The 15,818-nt window shown below is 38.3% G+C and overlaps 1 protein-coding gene across 1 annotated transcript in view; it reads right to left on the bottom strand.

Annotated features, from left to right (window-relative positions):
- The window catches only part of SLC5A1 (solute carrier family 5 member 1), a 28,019-nt gene extending 19,319 nt beyond the window's left edge, over window positions 1-8,700 (bottom strand). Inside the window, exons 1-2 of the mRNA XM_071763738.1 lie at window positions 8,476-8,700; window positions 6,296-6,367 (exon numbers count right to left, since the gene is read on the bottom strand). Of these exons, the coding sequence (XP_071619839.1) occupies window positions 6,296-6,367; window positions 8,476-8,562 (159 nt within the window). The 5' untranslated portion in view covers window positions 8,563-8,700. The remainder of the gene's footprint in view (window positions 1-6,295; window positions 6,368-8,475) is intronic.
- Between the last annotated feature and the right edge of the window lie 7,118 nt (window positions 8,701-15,818).

The following is a 15,818-nucleotide window of genomic DNA, read 5'->3' as shown; positions in this document are numbered from 1 at the left end:
AAGACATGAGCTGGAGTGGTTCTGAGATGAAAAGAAGTGTGAGTGAACATTTTTTTATTCCCTTCTATTTTTGCTTCATGTCCTCTGAAAGCTACAAAGACAAAAAAGAAAACAGGGTTTAAAATTAAAGAAAAGGATATAGAAAGTAGGCAAAAGAACATTTGCTGACCAGTTTCTAATGTTCTCATTTGAGGTAGATTTCTCATGCTGAAAGACCCCAGGGGTCTTAAAAATGCTTTTTTTTTTAGATGCATAAACACAAGACCTGCATCCAGCACATTCTCTTATGCAGTTTCCAAGTACAGATGGTTGAAATATGATCAGAGTCACCTTACAAAAGGGAGAAATACTCTTTGCCTGCAAATCACTTGGAGATTTTCAAGGTCCTAAAATGTATGTAAAGGGAACAGTTACAAATTTTCAGGTCTGCAGTCACTGCAGTGAGTTCTCTGAATAGCAGAATTTAGTCCATCTTCCTGGGACCACAGGGACAATTGCCTGAGATAAGAAGGATAAAAGGGATTTTATCATAGAAATCCACCTTGGATGATCAGATTTGTTCTAGAGAGCTATGCCATGTCCAGGAATAGCAACCAAGTTCTTCGTCTCTCAATTCTGATCTCCAATCACAAAATGGATCTTCCTCCCCCATTTTTATATGCAACATAGGAATAAAATTCATCAGAGGATTCCACTCTGTCTTTTCCAAGCTTTCTTTGCCTGTTACAAGAAATTTGTGCCTCTGAGTTCACTCAGTTCTGGACTATTCTTTTTTTGCACATTTCTAGATGTTAGTTGTGCCTAACAGAGACATAACCAGTTTGTCAAATGACAGATACTTCTACAGAAATTATAAATGCTGCAGCAAGTATTAGCAAATAAGCCAGAGAGTTCACTGGTAATAAAGAAAACTTCTTTTTTTACCTCTGTGTGACAGCAATGGTGTTTTCCTAGCAATTATGGGTGAAGTAAAAAATACTATTTATACCAGGCATTAGCACAGTTGTCTGGTGCTTTCCCTGGAGATGAATAATTAAACTTAAATCTAGATTACTAGAAAATGCAATCACTAGAAAAGATTAACCACATTAATCTCTGATTTTATTTCATGTGTTCCCTCTCCTGTTCCAAAAGCTTAACATGTACTGCAAACAGATCCAAGTAACAAAAGCAACTAATGAAGAACTTTAAGAACTGACAGCTGTAGTGAGCTTTGGCTCAGTGCCTGAAACACCAGGATATATTTTAGCACTAATTGACAATGCTTGTGTACCCAATTTTACTCAGAGCACAATTGCATTGTAAGAAAAATACAAAACCAAACCAAACCAATGCAAAATTACCAACAGTTTTAGGACCAGCACAAGGAAGAAGCAACGTGAATGCAGATAGCACCTCTATTTTCTATATATTTACTCCTCTGAATTAAGGAACACTCAGTGCTGCAGAACTGTAAGATGAACAAATACTAATAATGGATGCAGTTTAAAAAAATGTTTTGTACTCTTATGCATAAATGGAAAGGGAAAGCATGGCTTTATATCTGGGAAAATGTGTCACACTTAAAAATGCAGGGTGGTTAAAGGAAGAGAAGCATTTACCAACTACTTTTGCACCCTGTGAGCTGCTGATGCCAAAGGGGAGAAAACTTTCCAGTCTGCCATGGCATTATTTTTAAGGATGAGGGAAGAAGTCAGATGGGTGCTGGGCCCAAGCTGTCTTGCTGAAGAAGTTATCACTGCTGTATTTTTATACTGAAAAGGATGATTACTGGAACTGCTTGATTTGACACTGGCAGATGCTGCAGGACACCTATCCACGACCTAAAGAACACTAAGCTGTAGCTAGGGGATGACAGAGAGAAATAATTTCCTAGAAGTTTTAACTGTTCTCTGTGAATGTGTTATTGGATTGATTTTAAAAACAGATATAGCAGAAAAAGTAAAGAAGAAAGCTGCCTAAAAGGAACAAAAGCTGTCAAGGGGGAAAGAGAGGACAAAAAACTGAACTAATCCGAGGACAGTGTGGAATATTAACTCTATCTTTTAAGAGGTCAGATTTTAACAAGAGTACTCTGTTCAGGAAAAGTACCACCACACTGCAGGCAGATGATGATCACTGTTTTTTCCATGTTATTCATTAACAGGTTCACCTTGCTCTTTTCATTAACTTGAGGATGCACTGACATCCTGGCACTTGCTGTTCCCAAATCATATACGATGTACTTTCCAAATCAGTGACCACTGCAGCAGCACTGGGCAGATTTTACAGCTTATAGCTGCTCTCCCTCTCAGGACCTGCTAATACATATCTTATGCTCTTAATGTCCATTTTCCTGTTTCAAAGTGTTAGCTCAGTGTCAAGCTCTTTTCCCCAACCCCAAGCAAACCTTGCTTGTGGCTTTTAGCACCTTTACAGAGAACAGCAGAAGCTCCCTCACATCAGCACAAGGGCCTGAGCCTTGCCCTGAGGTATCACTCCCCATATGGGTCAGCAGAAGCTGCTTCTCAGACTCCTCTTCCCTAGACAGATTTCTTATTCCCTGGCTTGAGAATTTATTCATTGACTCTGTTGATGCCATGAATTCATAAATCTTCTCTGCACTATGTGACTTTACTCTGATGAAAGGATGTAAATTTTCCTACCTGAGTTTTTGGGATCATCTCGGGTAAATCTGGAAAAATCAGTATAATTCTTACAATGAAACATTACTGCCACCCTCTCAGGGCTCCGAGGTCCAAAGAAAGAAACACAGGCTTTTATTCTGCATTTCCAATTACTCTGCAAATGCTGTGTATTAATAGTTGCCAAATTAAACCATATTTATACACTTTCCAATTCACTAAGCAAGAGAGATTATTATCCAGTATACATCAAACAACATGTCTCTGTCCTTCAGCAACCTGATGGCACAGTTGCAAGGAGGCTGATCTGATACCTTTCCACCTTTGCCCTCTGAGGCATAAACACCTCCCAGCTGGCTGGAAAATTCTGACAGATTCTTGTAGAAATCTGTTTCACTGAATTTTCCTTTTTCCACTAGAGCTTTGCTTTGATTATTTTATTATTCTTCTTGTTCTGGAAACTATTGATTTCACACTATTTTTTGAATGGAACTTGACAAAATAAGTTAATTTCTTGTTCTACTTTAAGTAAAAAAAGGAAAAAATAATCTTATTGATACCAGAGTTGCCTTTCCTGGCTCCCCACAGCAGTGCCAGATTCAGCAGGTGGGGAGAATCCTGAGGAGATGTAAAACTCAACTGGATGCAGAGAACACAGAAATCATGCAAGTGGTCAGCCCTGATGGCCATGAAAATAAGCCATGGAGAACTGAAGCAAAAACCTGTTGGGTTTCTTCCCCTTGATTCTTATTTCTATCACAAAGATCAATACATAAATGACAACAAGCAAGCTGAGTTACATTTCTGTTTAAAGTGTAAAATATCCTTGACTCTGCATGCTTTGTACTTCCTATTTAGTAAATCTTTCTAATCAGAGCTGGACTTCAGATGCCCAGCAGATACTCTCAGTCCTATTAGCACTGATGCTGCAGGAACTGAGGTATATGAGGTAACCCCTCATTTTGTGCAGACAGCTCTGTCTGAAAAACCACAGGAGCTGAAGAACAAAAATCAAAAGCAGGAAAGCTAATTAACTATTGGAAATACTGAGTTGGTTCATCCACTGCCCAAGAGCAGTGACTTCAGTGAACTGGCACAGAAGTGACCCATTGCCTCAGCAGAACCACCAGAAAAGTAACTGTGGCCTTGGTTCTGCAAAACACTAAGCAACCTTCATGGATTCTGCTGGAGACAACAATCAGAGCCAAAGTTGGACAGATTTGACCCAGGATATCTGTCTTGCTTACTTAGTCTGTACATTCAGAAATTAAATCACAATCAGGCAAAGTGACTGACAAACATGCCAAGTCCCCACCAAAAGCAGAACTAACTTCCAGCCCTTGATTGCCAGTCTCCTCTAGTCTACTAAATCACACCTAAAATATCACTGAAGTGAATAGAATCCATTTCCCAAGGTTGTCAGTAAGAGATCCTAAAACACTGCTAATGAGCCTTTTGCCCTGCAGGGTCAGAAAAGCCACTTATGGCTGCCCAGTAGAGAACATAGCATAGCCACTGAAAAATACAATTTCAGGGAATTCATTTAAGGGAATTAGGTTTATAACAAGTTTGATGAAGAATTATTTATTTATTTTGTTGCAGAAAGCAATTACCTGGCAAGGGTCATTATCCTGCAATTGCAGGGAAGAAGTCTGATAAATGAGAGCCCACTTCAAAAACACTTCCCCACACCTTGGCTCTCAGCTACAGCCAGTGGAAGTGTACCTGGGCTTTCCAGAACCATGCCAGGTTAGTCCCAATGTGGCACAAAGAAGAAGTCAAAGAACAGAAGTAAAAGCATTAGCTGTTGCAGAGCTGAGATCACATCTTTGGCTGAACTTTCATTGGTTTCCTAGTCATTTCAGCTCAGACCCTGCTGGGTGATGGACATCCTATCTACCTGCTAAACTGCAGGAATAGGTGCTTTGGAATCTCTTTTTATCCAGGACAAGCTTTCCAAGGTGCTGCTGCTGACATGCTGTTTAGTTTGTGGTTTGAGTGCTTGCTGTTTATTTTGAGTGAAGATACCATGAAGAATAGCAAGAAGGGGTTATTTTTATGGTGCAGAAAGACACTCCTGGCATTCCAAAGGGAAGGATTCAAGAGGTGGTCTTAGGCTGCACTGATGAACAGCACTTTATCCATGCAGATCTCAGAGTTTGGCCAGGACAGAATGATGACCTGAGCAGCAACCACTGCAATGTTTTTGCCTTTTGTCAATGTCCCTTTTGCCTTCCCACTGGAGGAAGGGAGCTTGCTGAATCTGTTGAGTTTATGTTGGCAGAGAACTTAGTGTTAGATAATCTTCCCTGGGCCTTAGGGGAATTATTAGTTCTCAGTGCCACTGTAGCAAGACAGAAGATTTTATGCTGAGTCTTTCCTGCCTTGCTTCTTCAGCCTTCATTTACATCTGCACAAAAGGGTATTCATATTCACCCTTGACAGGCACACAGAATTGCACAAGGTTACAACCAGCCCACAGATTAAAGGGACAGCTAAGCAGAGAAATATGTTTGTATTTTTCCTCTCCCCTTAGAATAATGGGATTTATCTGAAAATAACTTGGAAACTCTCTTTACTGGAAACTGAATTTTCTTAGATCTACCATGCCAAATGTGGTAACCTTTTACTGTCATTGGCCTTCAGTATTTTTATGTCATTAAAGAAGCAGTCTCAATCCCTTCTATAGGCAGAATGAGCAGCTCCTTGAAGCACAAGAAGACTGAAGATGCGTAGGTATTTCTGAAGCCTACTTTAAGAAAATTCCTAAATTTTTAGACAACAAATATTTAGTCTTACTGTCACTGATCCTGTAACTGAACACATGTGAATGGAATCTTGAATCAAAAATTGTAATGAAATGTAAAAACATTTTTGGAAACTGAATGCAAGATCAGGAATGTTGAGGATTTCCATTCAAGCATGCAGAACCATGCACAACAAAAGGAATACATAAAATGCAGGTTTATCTAAGTTTTTGTGGCTTTCTAAAAAGTCACACTAAATAGACTGCATGGTCTGGAAGAAGTAGATAATTGTTACTAATATTTCTGTCACAGGCCTGATGGATGGCTGTGAACACATTTTCTGTCTGTGATTTCTTTTCTCCACCTTGGAAAAAAGACAGATGCACAGAAAACAAACAAGACACAGATAATCTTTAAATAAATTTCAACTATATTTTACCAAGAACTTACTGTAATATTTCCAGGATTTTCTCCTTGTACAGACCAGACCTTACTACCAGAAGTAAAAAAGCCAAACAACATAAGAAAAATTTTCAGTAAAAAAATTCTTCTGGTATAGCCTCAAAATGAGCCAGGGGTCTTTGAGTGCAGTGGAAGTAGTAAATTCAAAATATTAAAAAGTTTTCAAGTGGGCTGAATTGCAAAGGTTTGTCTACACTGACATCACCAATGTTTCTAGGTTCAATAAAGTTGGTCATGTAATCAAGACAGCTCAGAGCTCACCACAGAGAATTCCCCCAAACACTTTTCTTTATCTATCTGGTGATTTTTGTGCAGTTTGCCCAGTGTCACCATGACTCCAGGAAGGGTTTGAAGTGCACCTACACAACACAGCCACCACAGTCTCCACAGCACTTAATATTCATGGATTAGATGCAAATACACACACATATGTTTTACATACACACAATATATGGTACTCACTGGCCACCAAACCATGCTCCGTCCAGCAAGAAAGAATCCACCGACTGTCCCTCGATTGGTTGAGTACATAGCCTGGGCAAAAAGAAAGAGAGAAAGAAAGACTGAATCATATTTTAAGTATAATAGGAAAGTTATACACAGATTAAGAACAAACAGCTAGACTGAACAGACAAAGTAAATGGGGAGGGTAAAGCGGAAGAAATAAACAGTGGCTAAAAAGAGCAAGTTTATGATGAAGAAACTATGGCAAAAATGCCTTTTATCTAGGTCTACATTAACTACGCAAGACTTGTTGTTTCACCTTTTATTACAGTGCAAAACATTAAAACAAAAATGTAATGGCAAAAAAAAGATCACTCAAAAACTCATAATGAACACTTGATCAGGGGTGCAATACCTTTGATTTCAGGCCTCAAAAAAGACTAAGCTGCAAGTTTATTAATAGAACGTGTGTAGCTTTTTTACTCAATACTATCCAGGCCCAGGAGGTAACTACACAGATCTGTTTTCTTGTTCTGATATTGACATTGTACCCACTTCTCTATGAAGTTTTAGGAAAGCTAACAAATCTTTCCTTCTCACACATTCCTTTTGTATTTGTCAAGGGATAGGCTTTCAAAGGAAGTTTCATCCAAATTTTTGTAATGACATTGATCCAAATATTGGATTTGGACTTAGAACAGGGAAATAAAGAAAGACTAAGGAGAATTAGCCAGCTCCTCTGATACAGAAGAAAGGAAATACATACACTGGATCTACATTTAACTACACACAGCAACTGCATAAGTATTTGTCTAATAAAAAGGACATTGTAGCTGGAATTAAATGGGTCCAGGAATAAATTAGCAAACAATTGCCTGACATGCCACAGATCAGTCCTTTCTTGTCACAGATCTTTCATACAAAGTTCAACTACAATGGCAGCACGACTTCTGTGGCAAAGAGCCCTCCTGCAAGACAGCAATTTGTTCAGGCATACTGGGGGCTTTACATTTTGTGCTATGTTTTTGGGATCTACCACCATGACAAAGAAGTAAAGAAAAGCTTTGTCCGTTTTTCTGTAACACCTTAAAATTTTGGTGCTCTTCAAAACATTGCCAGGCTACTACTAGAGGAGGAAGGAAGGACTGACATCTCTGCACTGTGAAAAGGAAAATGGACCCCTGGGATGCTGCTGGCAAGCAGATGATTGCTGAGGGACAATGTCTCCTCTCTGCTTGCTAATGGGCAGGTGTTCAGGTGACCAGGAGAGCTTGCCCCAAGGAAACTGAACTTTAGTGACATTCCACTGTTTACAGCTTTGTAGATCACAGCACTGGCCTATTATCTTCAAACACTTCAGCTCTGAGATTACACCAATGACAGTATCTGCCTTTCTCCATTAACAGAAAGCACTGGGCTTTCTTTTCAGATTAGGCATCAAGTTTTCCCTTGCAGTCCTCAGCATTGCTGGGGTGAGGGCAGGAGGCAGTGCTGTGCTTAGATCACCACCAAAAAGTCATTGCCACCACTTGCCACCCCCCAGATGTTCCTCGTACTTTCAGTGATGCTGCACCCCAGCAGTCAAGGTCATGTTGTCAAAAAAAGCCACCATAACGCAGCCCTCAAATGGCATCCACAATCTTGATCCATCTCACCCCTTTCCAGTGCCCTGCAGTCCCTGGTCTGTCACACAGTCTCAGCTGCAGTGACACTACCACACTGCCCTTCCTGCACACTGACTTCACCTCCCTTCTCCCTGCAACTCCCTCTTATCACCGTTCCCTACAGCATCACCTCACACCATTCCTCACCACAGGCCCTGTGTTCCTGGTGTTAAACCCCATCCCTTCACCTCCAGACTTGTTTTCCAGTCAGCACCCTGGCTGGCTTGGCCTTTACTGATCAGATCTTTCAGCTCCTTCCCCACACAAACCTCACTGCTCCACCTTCTCCACTAGTTCCATTCATCCACCTAAGCAGATGCTTCCCAGGTCACCATCCCCTCTGCAGTAAATACCCACAATTTCTCCACCATGCACTTATTAAATACCTAAGTTAAGCAAAAAATTCTTTATACAATAATACATTTTAATTTACTGAGACATTTTCCCAAGACCATAAAAACTACTTGTTCATTAGGTAAAATATTTTTTAAAAAATTAAAAAAAAAATAAAATAAGATAAAATATTCAACATACCCATAGTCCCACTGCCAGGACTACCAAAAAATAAATAATAATAACAGAGATGTCCGCAGCATTGTTGATCTTGATGTTGGTTTCCATCCTGGCGGCTTCTCTTGGCTTTCTTCTTTCTCTTCTTATATGCTTCTTGCAGAGTTCAGGTTAATGATAAACTGCTGTCATCCCCTACGTCTTTTATAATATATAACTTCAGATTCACTTGTCTCCCATGGGGCATAAACTGAAGCTGCTGCTTTTCCTCAGACAATGATTTCTTCCCAAATACTGTTCCTCTGCTACAGGTGCTGCAGATTTCAGAGTTCAATCCCCCTGCCAAAGGTGCTCAGGGTTTTAAAATCCATGAGCAGATGTCTGAGAAGGAATGAGCACAGAAAGGAGTGGCTTGGCTGCAATAAACCTGCATATTTACCTCACTGTTTGTGAATACTTTTTTTTTTTTTTTTTTTTAAGTGGTTGTACCTGTAAATCTTGTCATGGAAGATGTAGTTCTTTTAGATGATGATGGTAAGCAATTATCTGTGTGGAGGAGTGACCTGACACCTGGGAAAAACCCAGGGGTCCAGGAGCTGGGACATCCTCTGTGTCATCTCTCAGCTCAGCATTACTCAGTGGAGAAACAGCCCCATATTTCTGGGAAGGAGACACCTTGAAGCTGCTTCCATTTCTGACATGGATACATATAAGGATGCATGTGAACCACAGGAGCTCAATGTGCTGAATTTCAGGGGGTTTAGACTGTGGTGTTGATTCTCTCTATTGGAGGTAATCAGCTTCATATTCAAATAAGTTCAAAGTTCATCAGAGCTTGGGTCTGCTCTCCCTGTATTTGTTCCTCTTACTTCAGAATAAAGCCAAACAAAATAACTGGTCACAAAGATGTGGCACACACTGATTACAGATCTTCACAGCTCTTAATAAGGAAGCTTCCCCAAACAGTCCTCTGAGCCTGGGATCCTCTGAGCCAGGAGAGGTCAGAAAAAAACAGGATGTTTAGAATAACAGACACAGGTGCCAGGCACATTTGTGGACTTTCAGGGTAACTGAAAGTCTTATTCTCTGCTTGATACTAGGAAATCATTATTCCTTTACAGCTGACTAGTCTGACTTTTGGGAGTAAAATGTTACCCTGAAGTTATACTGAGCAGAATAAGCAGTACAGTTCACAAAAAGCAGTGGGTTTGACTGATCTTGCAGTGGTTATTTTCTCAAGAGCTGAAATGGAGGTCTGGCATTCTGTTCATTAGCAAAAAAATATCTTGGGTAAACTACCCTTTGGTAATTGTCAGTAATGAAAAACATCAAGGTCTAAGAAGCTATAATGAATTGTGATTGCTTATAGGAATAAAAGAAAAATGGCACAATTGTTTGAGAACCTATACTCTTATAAACAGTCCTGTGTTCTGACAGTTCAGGCATTTCTCTCAAAACACATTCTTCAGTTTGTCCTGCAGGACTGTGAAATGTTAGCTTTAAATCCAGCAGAGAAAAAATTAACCCTGGAAGCTGCTGAGCATCCAAAATTCCCATTAGCTGCAACCCTCCCTGCTGTGTATTTCAGAGGAAAATAAAAGACTTATTTACTGACCTTAATTATCAGGAAACAGTTTGCCTAAGATAGGCTGTAGATGGCACTTCTACAAAGATTGACATAGATTCCTACAGGTCCTTGCAACTAACAACACTTTGGTTTTCATGAATTCCATTTCTGCCTCACACTAGAGAGGCAAAGGAACTTTTCTCATATAATGTATCTTGTTTTCTCATTCTAACTTCTGAAAAAAAGAGCTCAGAGGTTTGGAACAGCCTCTTCTCCACAGCTGCTAGTGTGACCATATCAACAAGAATCCAAAGTTTGAAAGAGCAAGGGAGAAAAAGTGTCTAAAAATTAATTATCATGCAATCCCTATATTTATACACAGTGGAAATAAACTGAATTCTGCTTTCTATCTGAAGGCCACAAACCAAAACCAATCATTCTCTACAAGCCTCTCAAAAATGGGAGGCATTTTTGTCAAGGCTCTCACTATATCAGTTCCACATCCTCATATCTGCAGTCCAAAATGATACCCAAAAGCATTATTCAGCAGATTGTTGGTGTACTACATGAATCATTTCATGAATTGAATGCACATAAATGATCTCTGGAAGGTCAGCCAAGGTTTCAGAGTTGAAAAAGGCTGAACCTACCTTTGTATTAAAGCTTTTGAAGATAAGCAGTAGTAAACTACATCGTGTGAAGAGTGAACTTCACATGAACACAGTGATAAGTTCTTTTTCTCACATTCAGCTACTGCTTCAGTGTGTGCTCTTACCATTCTGAAGTATCTTCTCAAGTACAGGGCTCCATTTACAGAGAAAATGACAAATATATTGAAGAAATGTCTTTACTCTTTCCTGTGAGCCAGGCCAATTCACTGAAGTAAGAGAGACTTTAGTGGGAGGATAAAAACCAATTAGCTTAAGTAGCATAGCATGGTGACTGTTAACAAAACAGACAATTGCCAAGAGCACAAACAGCTACTGAATGGTGTAATAACTTATTCAAAATCACACACCAGATTACTGATGGAGACCAAACAGAATTATATAATGGATTTGCATGCCAGATTGTGTAACTGCGAGGGCTGACTTGAGGAACAGTCTTAAGGAGCACAGGGCAGGTACATGAACTACACAGAAGCTGTAATTGCTCTGTTGCCATTAGAAAATGGGGCAGTAGCATGAAAAATTTGAGAACCATAGCCCTCTCTGCCTCAACTTAGCCTACTCTCCTATAAACTTGTGTGTAAGTCTTCCTCCTGAAGATGGAAAATGATAAAATAGTCAGACAAACAAACTACAAAGAGAAAATTGCATTAGTATGCAAACTACCTCCCACTGGTGAACTCCTCTAATCTTTTCTCCAACATTCCTCCAAATTTCTTCTTGGGATTTCCTTGAGAAGTGCTGATTTATACACAGGAACCCTTGTACAATTAATAAAGAGGAGGAAAAAAAAATAGCAGTTTTTTCACTTGCAGAAGGCTATATGCCCTGATTTGCAGGTTTCCTAGCCACATAGCATGCACTTAGTGAGAAGAGAGATTATACTTGGAAATGGACAAAGCATAAATTGAAAGGCTCTCAACAAACTTTCCTAAGATGGTCCAAATAATAGAGGATGGCAGTTAGAGACAGGAGGATTATTTAGCACAGCTTGTTGGATGCCACAAGTCCTTTTTTTCTTGGTGCAGTCCTGCTTAAGTGAGCAAAGCTTGGATCTAACAAGAAGAATTAGCCACAGAAGAATGATAAAAACAATGGAAACTAAAAAGGGAAATCCACAGGAGTTACTAGAACAAAAAAAAGATCCAGACTCCAGTAGGTATATAGATTGGAGAAAAAAATCAGTAGAACAGCAGGTGCTTTCCTAAAAGGTTATCAGAAAGAAAGCAAGGTTATTCTATTCTTATTCACTTAGGGAATCAGATCAAGAAACCTGGTAAAAAAAACCCCACGTGTTTGTCCACAGATAAAAAAGGTAACAAAATAAAACGAGCAATTTCTAGACCAATTTTCTAACTAGTATCACTACAGAGAAGAAATATCAGAGGACAGAAAAACAGATTTATATGCAGATAGTCCAACAGAATTGAAGCAAGGAAATACATTCAGTTCTTCTGCAACTGACTAAGCTATCTCTATGTGATCATTAAGTACGCCCAACCCTGCAGTATCTAAGCATTGCAATGTTATAAAAACAATAGTCCAAGGACTGTACTCTTCCTATAAGATAGGATAACAGAGCAAATAATGTAACTTGAATTTATTTTTGTTTTATTAATGTTTTATTCATTCATGGAATTGAAGATATTAAGAGGGGAAGATAAATGGCAAAAGAAGAGGTTGAAATTTCCACTGACATTAATAAATTTAACAGCAGATTGAAAAATACTCCCCCAAACCAATGCAGATTGTCACCAGATTAACCCAACAGAGCAGGGCAAATTGGTCCCCACAAGCAATGTCTCATTAAAACAGAAGTATGATTATTATCTCATATTATTATAATATAATGTATATTATATTATTATACAATATACAACATCTTTATTATCTTCCTTCTTGAAAGCTTTCTACCTTTCCCCTAAAATTATATTTCCAAAAATATATTTTTAGGTACTATACATATAGTATAGCTAAAATTAAGTAATAGAAGGAATTATTCAGAGTGGCTGCATTATCAAGATCGATCACAACACTCAAATATTTTTGCTACTCATATTACAGAGCTGCTTTAGGAAAACTAATGCCTCCACAGCATAAAAAAAATACAAGAGAGATAAATAAAATACAGCATATAAAAATACAGCATATAAATAAATATAATGAAAATAATATAATAAAAATACAGCATAAAAAAATACAGCTAATGATGCCTCTCCAACTGAAATAAGTCTCCAGTTTTTCAGGTGACCTAATGAAAATCCCCATTGCTCATAGTCTATTTTCCTAAAAATAAATGTAATCACAGTTGAACAATGGATAGCCTCGGGCCTTGGGGATATGTTTTGATTGCCCTGCAGCAATAAACATATTATATTACATAAATAATATTATTACTAATAATATTAATTGTATTTGATGGGTTAATTTGATCAATCTAAGTGCAGGAGGGAAAATATAACAATCTACTAATGTAATAGCCTATGTCTATGTCCTATTTGCTCAAGAGGGTCCCAGGAGGCCTTCAGTTATGCATCTTTTTTGCACAGTGTTTGGTTGGAAAAATAAATCTGAATAATACTGCACAAAATACAATAGGAAGCTTCAGGAAAAACAGTAAGAACAGAAAACACTGTTGGAGAGAACCAGGGGAACATTCTTCAAGGAATATGTGTGGAATGAGACAGTATTCACATTTGGCACCAACACTATTTTGCTATTGGAGCAATAAATTTATCAGAAACAATGAACATTGAGACACAGGAATCCCCAATCAGGATAAAAGTGGAGAGGATTACATGGAAAAAATCCTCTACTTGGGGAAGGAAAAGCTAAAAAACAAAAACCCAATCAACAACAGAAAAGATCATACACTGATTCCAGTTGGAAAAAAAAAAAAAAAAAAAAAAAAAAAAGAAGAGAGAGAGAGAAACTAAAATAATTAATGTAAATATTGCAAAAAATATACTAATATTATGTGAAAACAAAAAATATTGATAAATTACCAGAAACATTTGTGCGGAGGCATTTTTGGCCAGACCTTGAGTTGTGACAGAATCACTTTTAACATTCAGGCAGTAGCCTGTACCTTTTCCCAGGAGAAATGCTACCCTAGCCTGGTATATAAAAAAAAGTCTCTAAGTTTCCTAGCAGGTATGAAAGGTAGCCTAGTCATAAGCTATGTATCTTGATCTAAAAGAACACATGATATAAACTAATTATTTATTTTCTTACTTGAATAATCAGAGGATAGAACTTTAAAACTTCACAAAATGCTATGTCCACAGCAATCATAACTCTGTTGGATCTCAAGATTCTTGTGCCTCTGACTGAACTCATAGCAGAAGAATGGAAGACACATTGCATTGCTAAAGTGAAGCCATAGAACAATTCTAAGGGAATAATGCCCTTGCTTTTAAAAGACCTGTCCCTCAATTTTTAAATTCTGTGGAAATCAGAACTTAAAACATTAACTGAACTAGAATTTAGAATGACACAAGAGGTTCGTGGCTAAGCACAGCAGAAATTAAATATTTCAGTAACAAAGTTATCACTCATTCATATGCAAAGCCTTGATTTAGATTATTACTTCACAATATATGTTTTTGCCAGCATATTCTTTTTATTTCAATCATAATTTTAATGACTGTACATCCTTGATTAAAACCACATCTGCTCATGAGTTTTATAAGTAGTCTGCTGAATAACCAAATTCATTTAGCTACAGACATTCTATACCTCATGAAGCTTTCTGATACTGTGTGAAATGACACAGTAAAACTTTGCAACTACTAAAACTGAACACTCAACATACACAAATTTCATGGTTCTATTTGCAGTGCCAAAATAGATGTGAAGGTTTATCAGCTGAATTTAATAATAGACATTCATCACTTAAATCTCTCCCCATAGTCAGTACAAATGCAGTCTTTGGATAGACTTTAATTGTTATTTTGTACAAAGTCTAGAATATTTCTAAAATTCTAGAATATTAGTAGATATTCTGAATATTTCTAGAAGGAATTTCAGTTTGTGGACCTCACAGATTAATGGTTTTATACACAAGATGTATGCTGTTTCAGTGTGTGGTGTGCCAGTACACATGTGTATTTATTTGAGGATTTTTCCTTAAGTATGCCAGCACATGATGAAAAGAGGACATAATGGTGGTTGTGGATATTTCTGGCATTTGACTGAGGCATAAGATGGTCCCTCACATTTTTAGAGAACAGTAGCACATTAAAAAAAACCTCTTGATGTTTACAGGTGCTGTGAAATGTGTTTCCTCCCATCGTGACGTAAGGAGCTAAACTAGAGAGACAGACAAACTGATAATTAAACGTAACACTCCCTTTACAGTAAGGACACACTTCAGAATGTCTATAGCTCTTGCTAAAACAAATCAACTCTCAATTTTGACACTGCTAAATCCCTCAGGCAGACAGGCTGCTGATGCTTTAGACATCACGTTTAAAGCTTGCTGAGCTCACCTTTCGTTTGAAACTGTGCTCAGAGCAGGGCAATGGTGGAGAAGACATCAGCATTCTCCAGGTTATCACACTTGCTGCCTTCTTTGTTAAAGGGAACATAGAGGCAGATTACCACCTAAGAATGCACTACTCAGACACAAGAAGGAAAATATTTAGGAATACACTGGCTTCAAAAGCCCTATCTTTCCTCCTATCTGCTGATTCCAAACACCAGAAAGCCTGACTAACAGGATGAGCAGGTATTCCCCAAACCGCTACAGAATGGAGAGAATACAGAGGATGAAAGTGATACTCAGTTACGGATGTTCTCCACCAGAAGATACTGTTTGTTCTTTGTGGAACAAGCCTCTGGGAGTTGTTCTGTGCATTCTTGAAATGGCCATACCAGTAGTAGCATAATGTAATTATTCAGTTCAACAGTGTTAAATGGCAACACCAACATATTAATGCACAGGATAACTACACAAGTAGTGAAAGGTGGGGAGAAAAACTCCTGGAATGCTTTTTCCTTTCTTCTGACCCAGCTCCAAAAATCCCCCAGAAGAGTTGTCATATTACAATCAACAATATTGCAATCAGCAATATTACAATCAACAGTATTTAACATCTCTAGTTTTCCTCTTTAAAGCCAGAGGAGGATAC

The sequence above is a fragment of the Heliangelus exortis genome, chromosome 19, assembly GCF_036169615.1.
Source record: "Heliangelus exortis chromosome 19, bHelExo1.hap1, whole genome shotgun sequence".
In the NCBI taxonomy this organism is placed as follows: Eukaryota; Metazoa; Chordata; class Aves; order Apodiformes; family Trochilidae; genus Heliangelus; species Heliangelus exortis.
The sequence above is the reverse complement of the archived record's forward strand: the minus strand, read 5'-3'. Positions and strand labels throughout refer to the sequence as shown.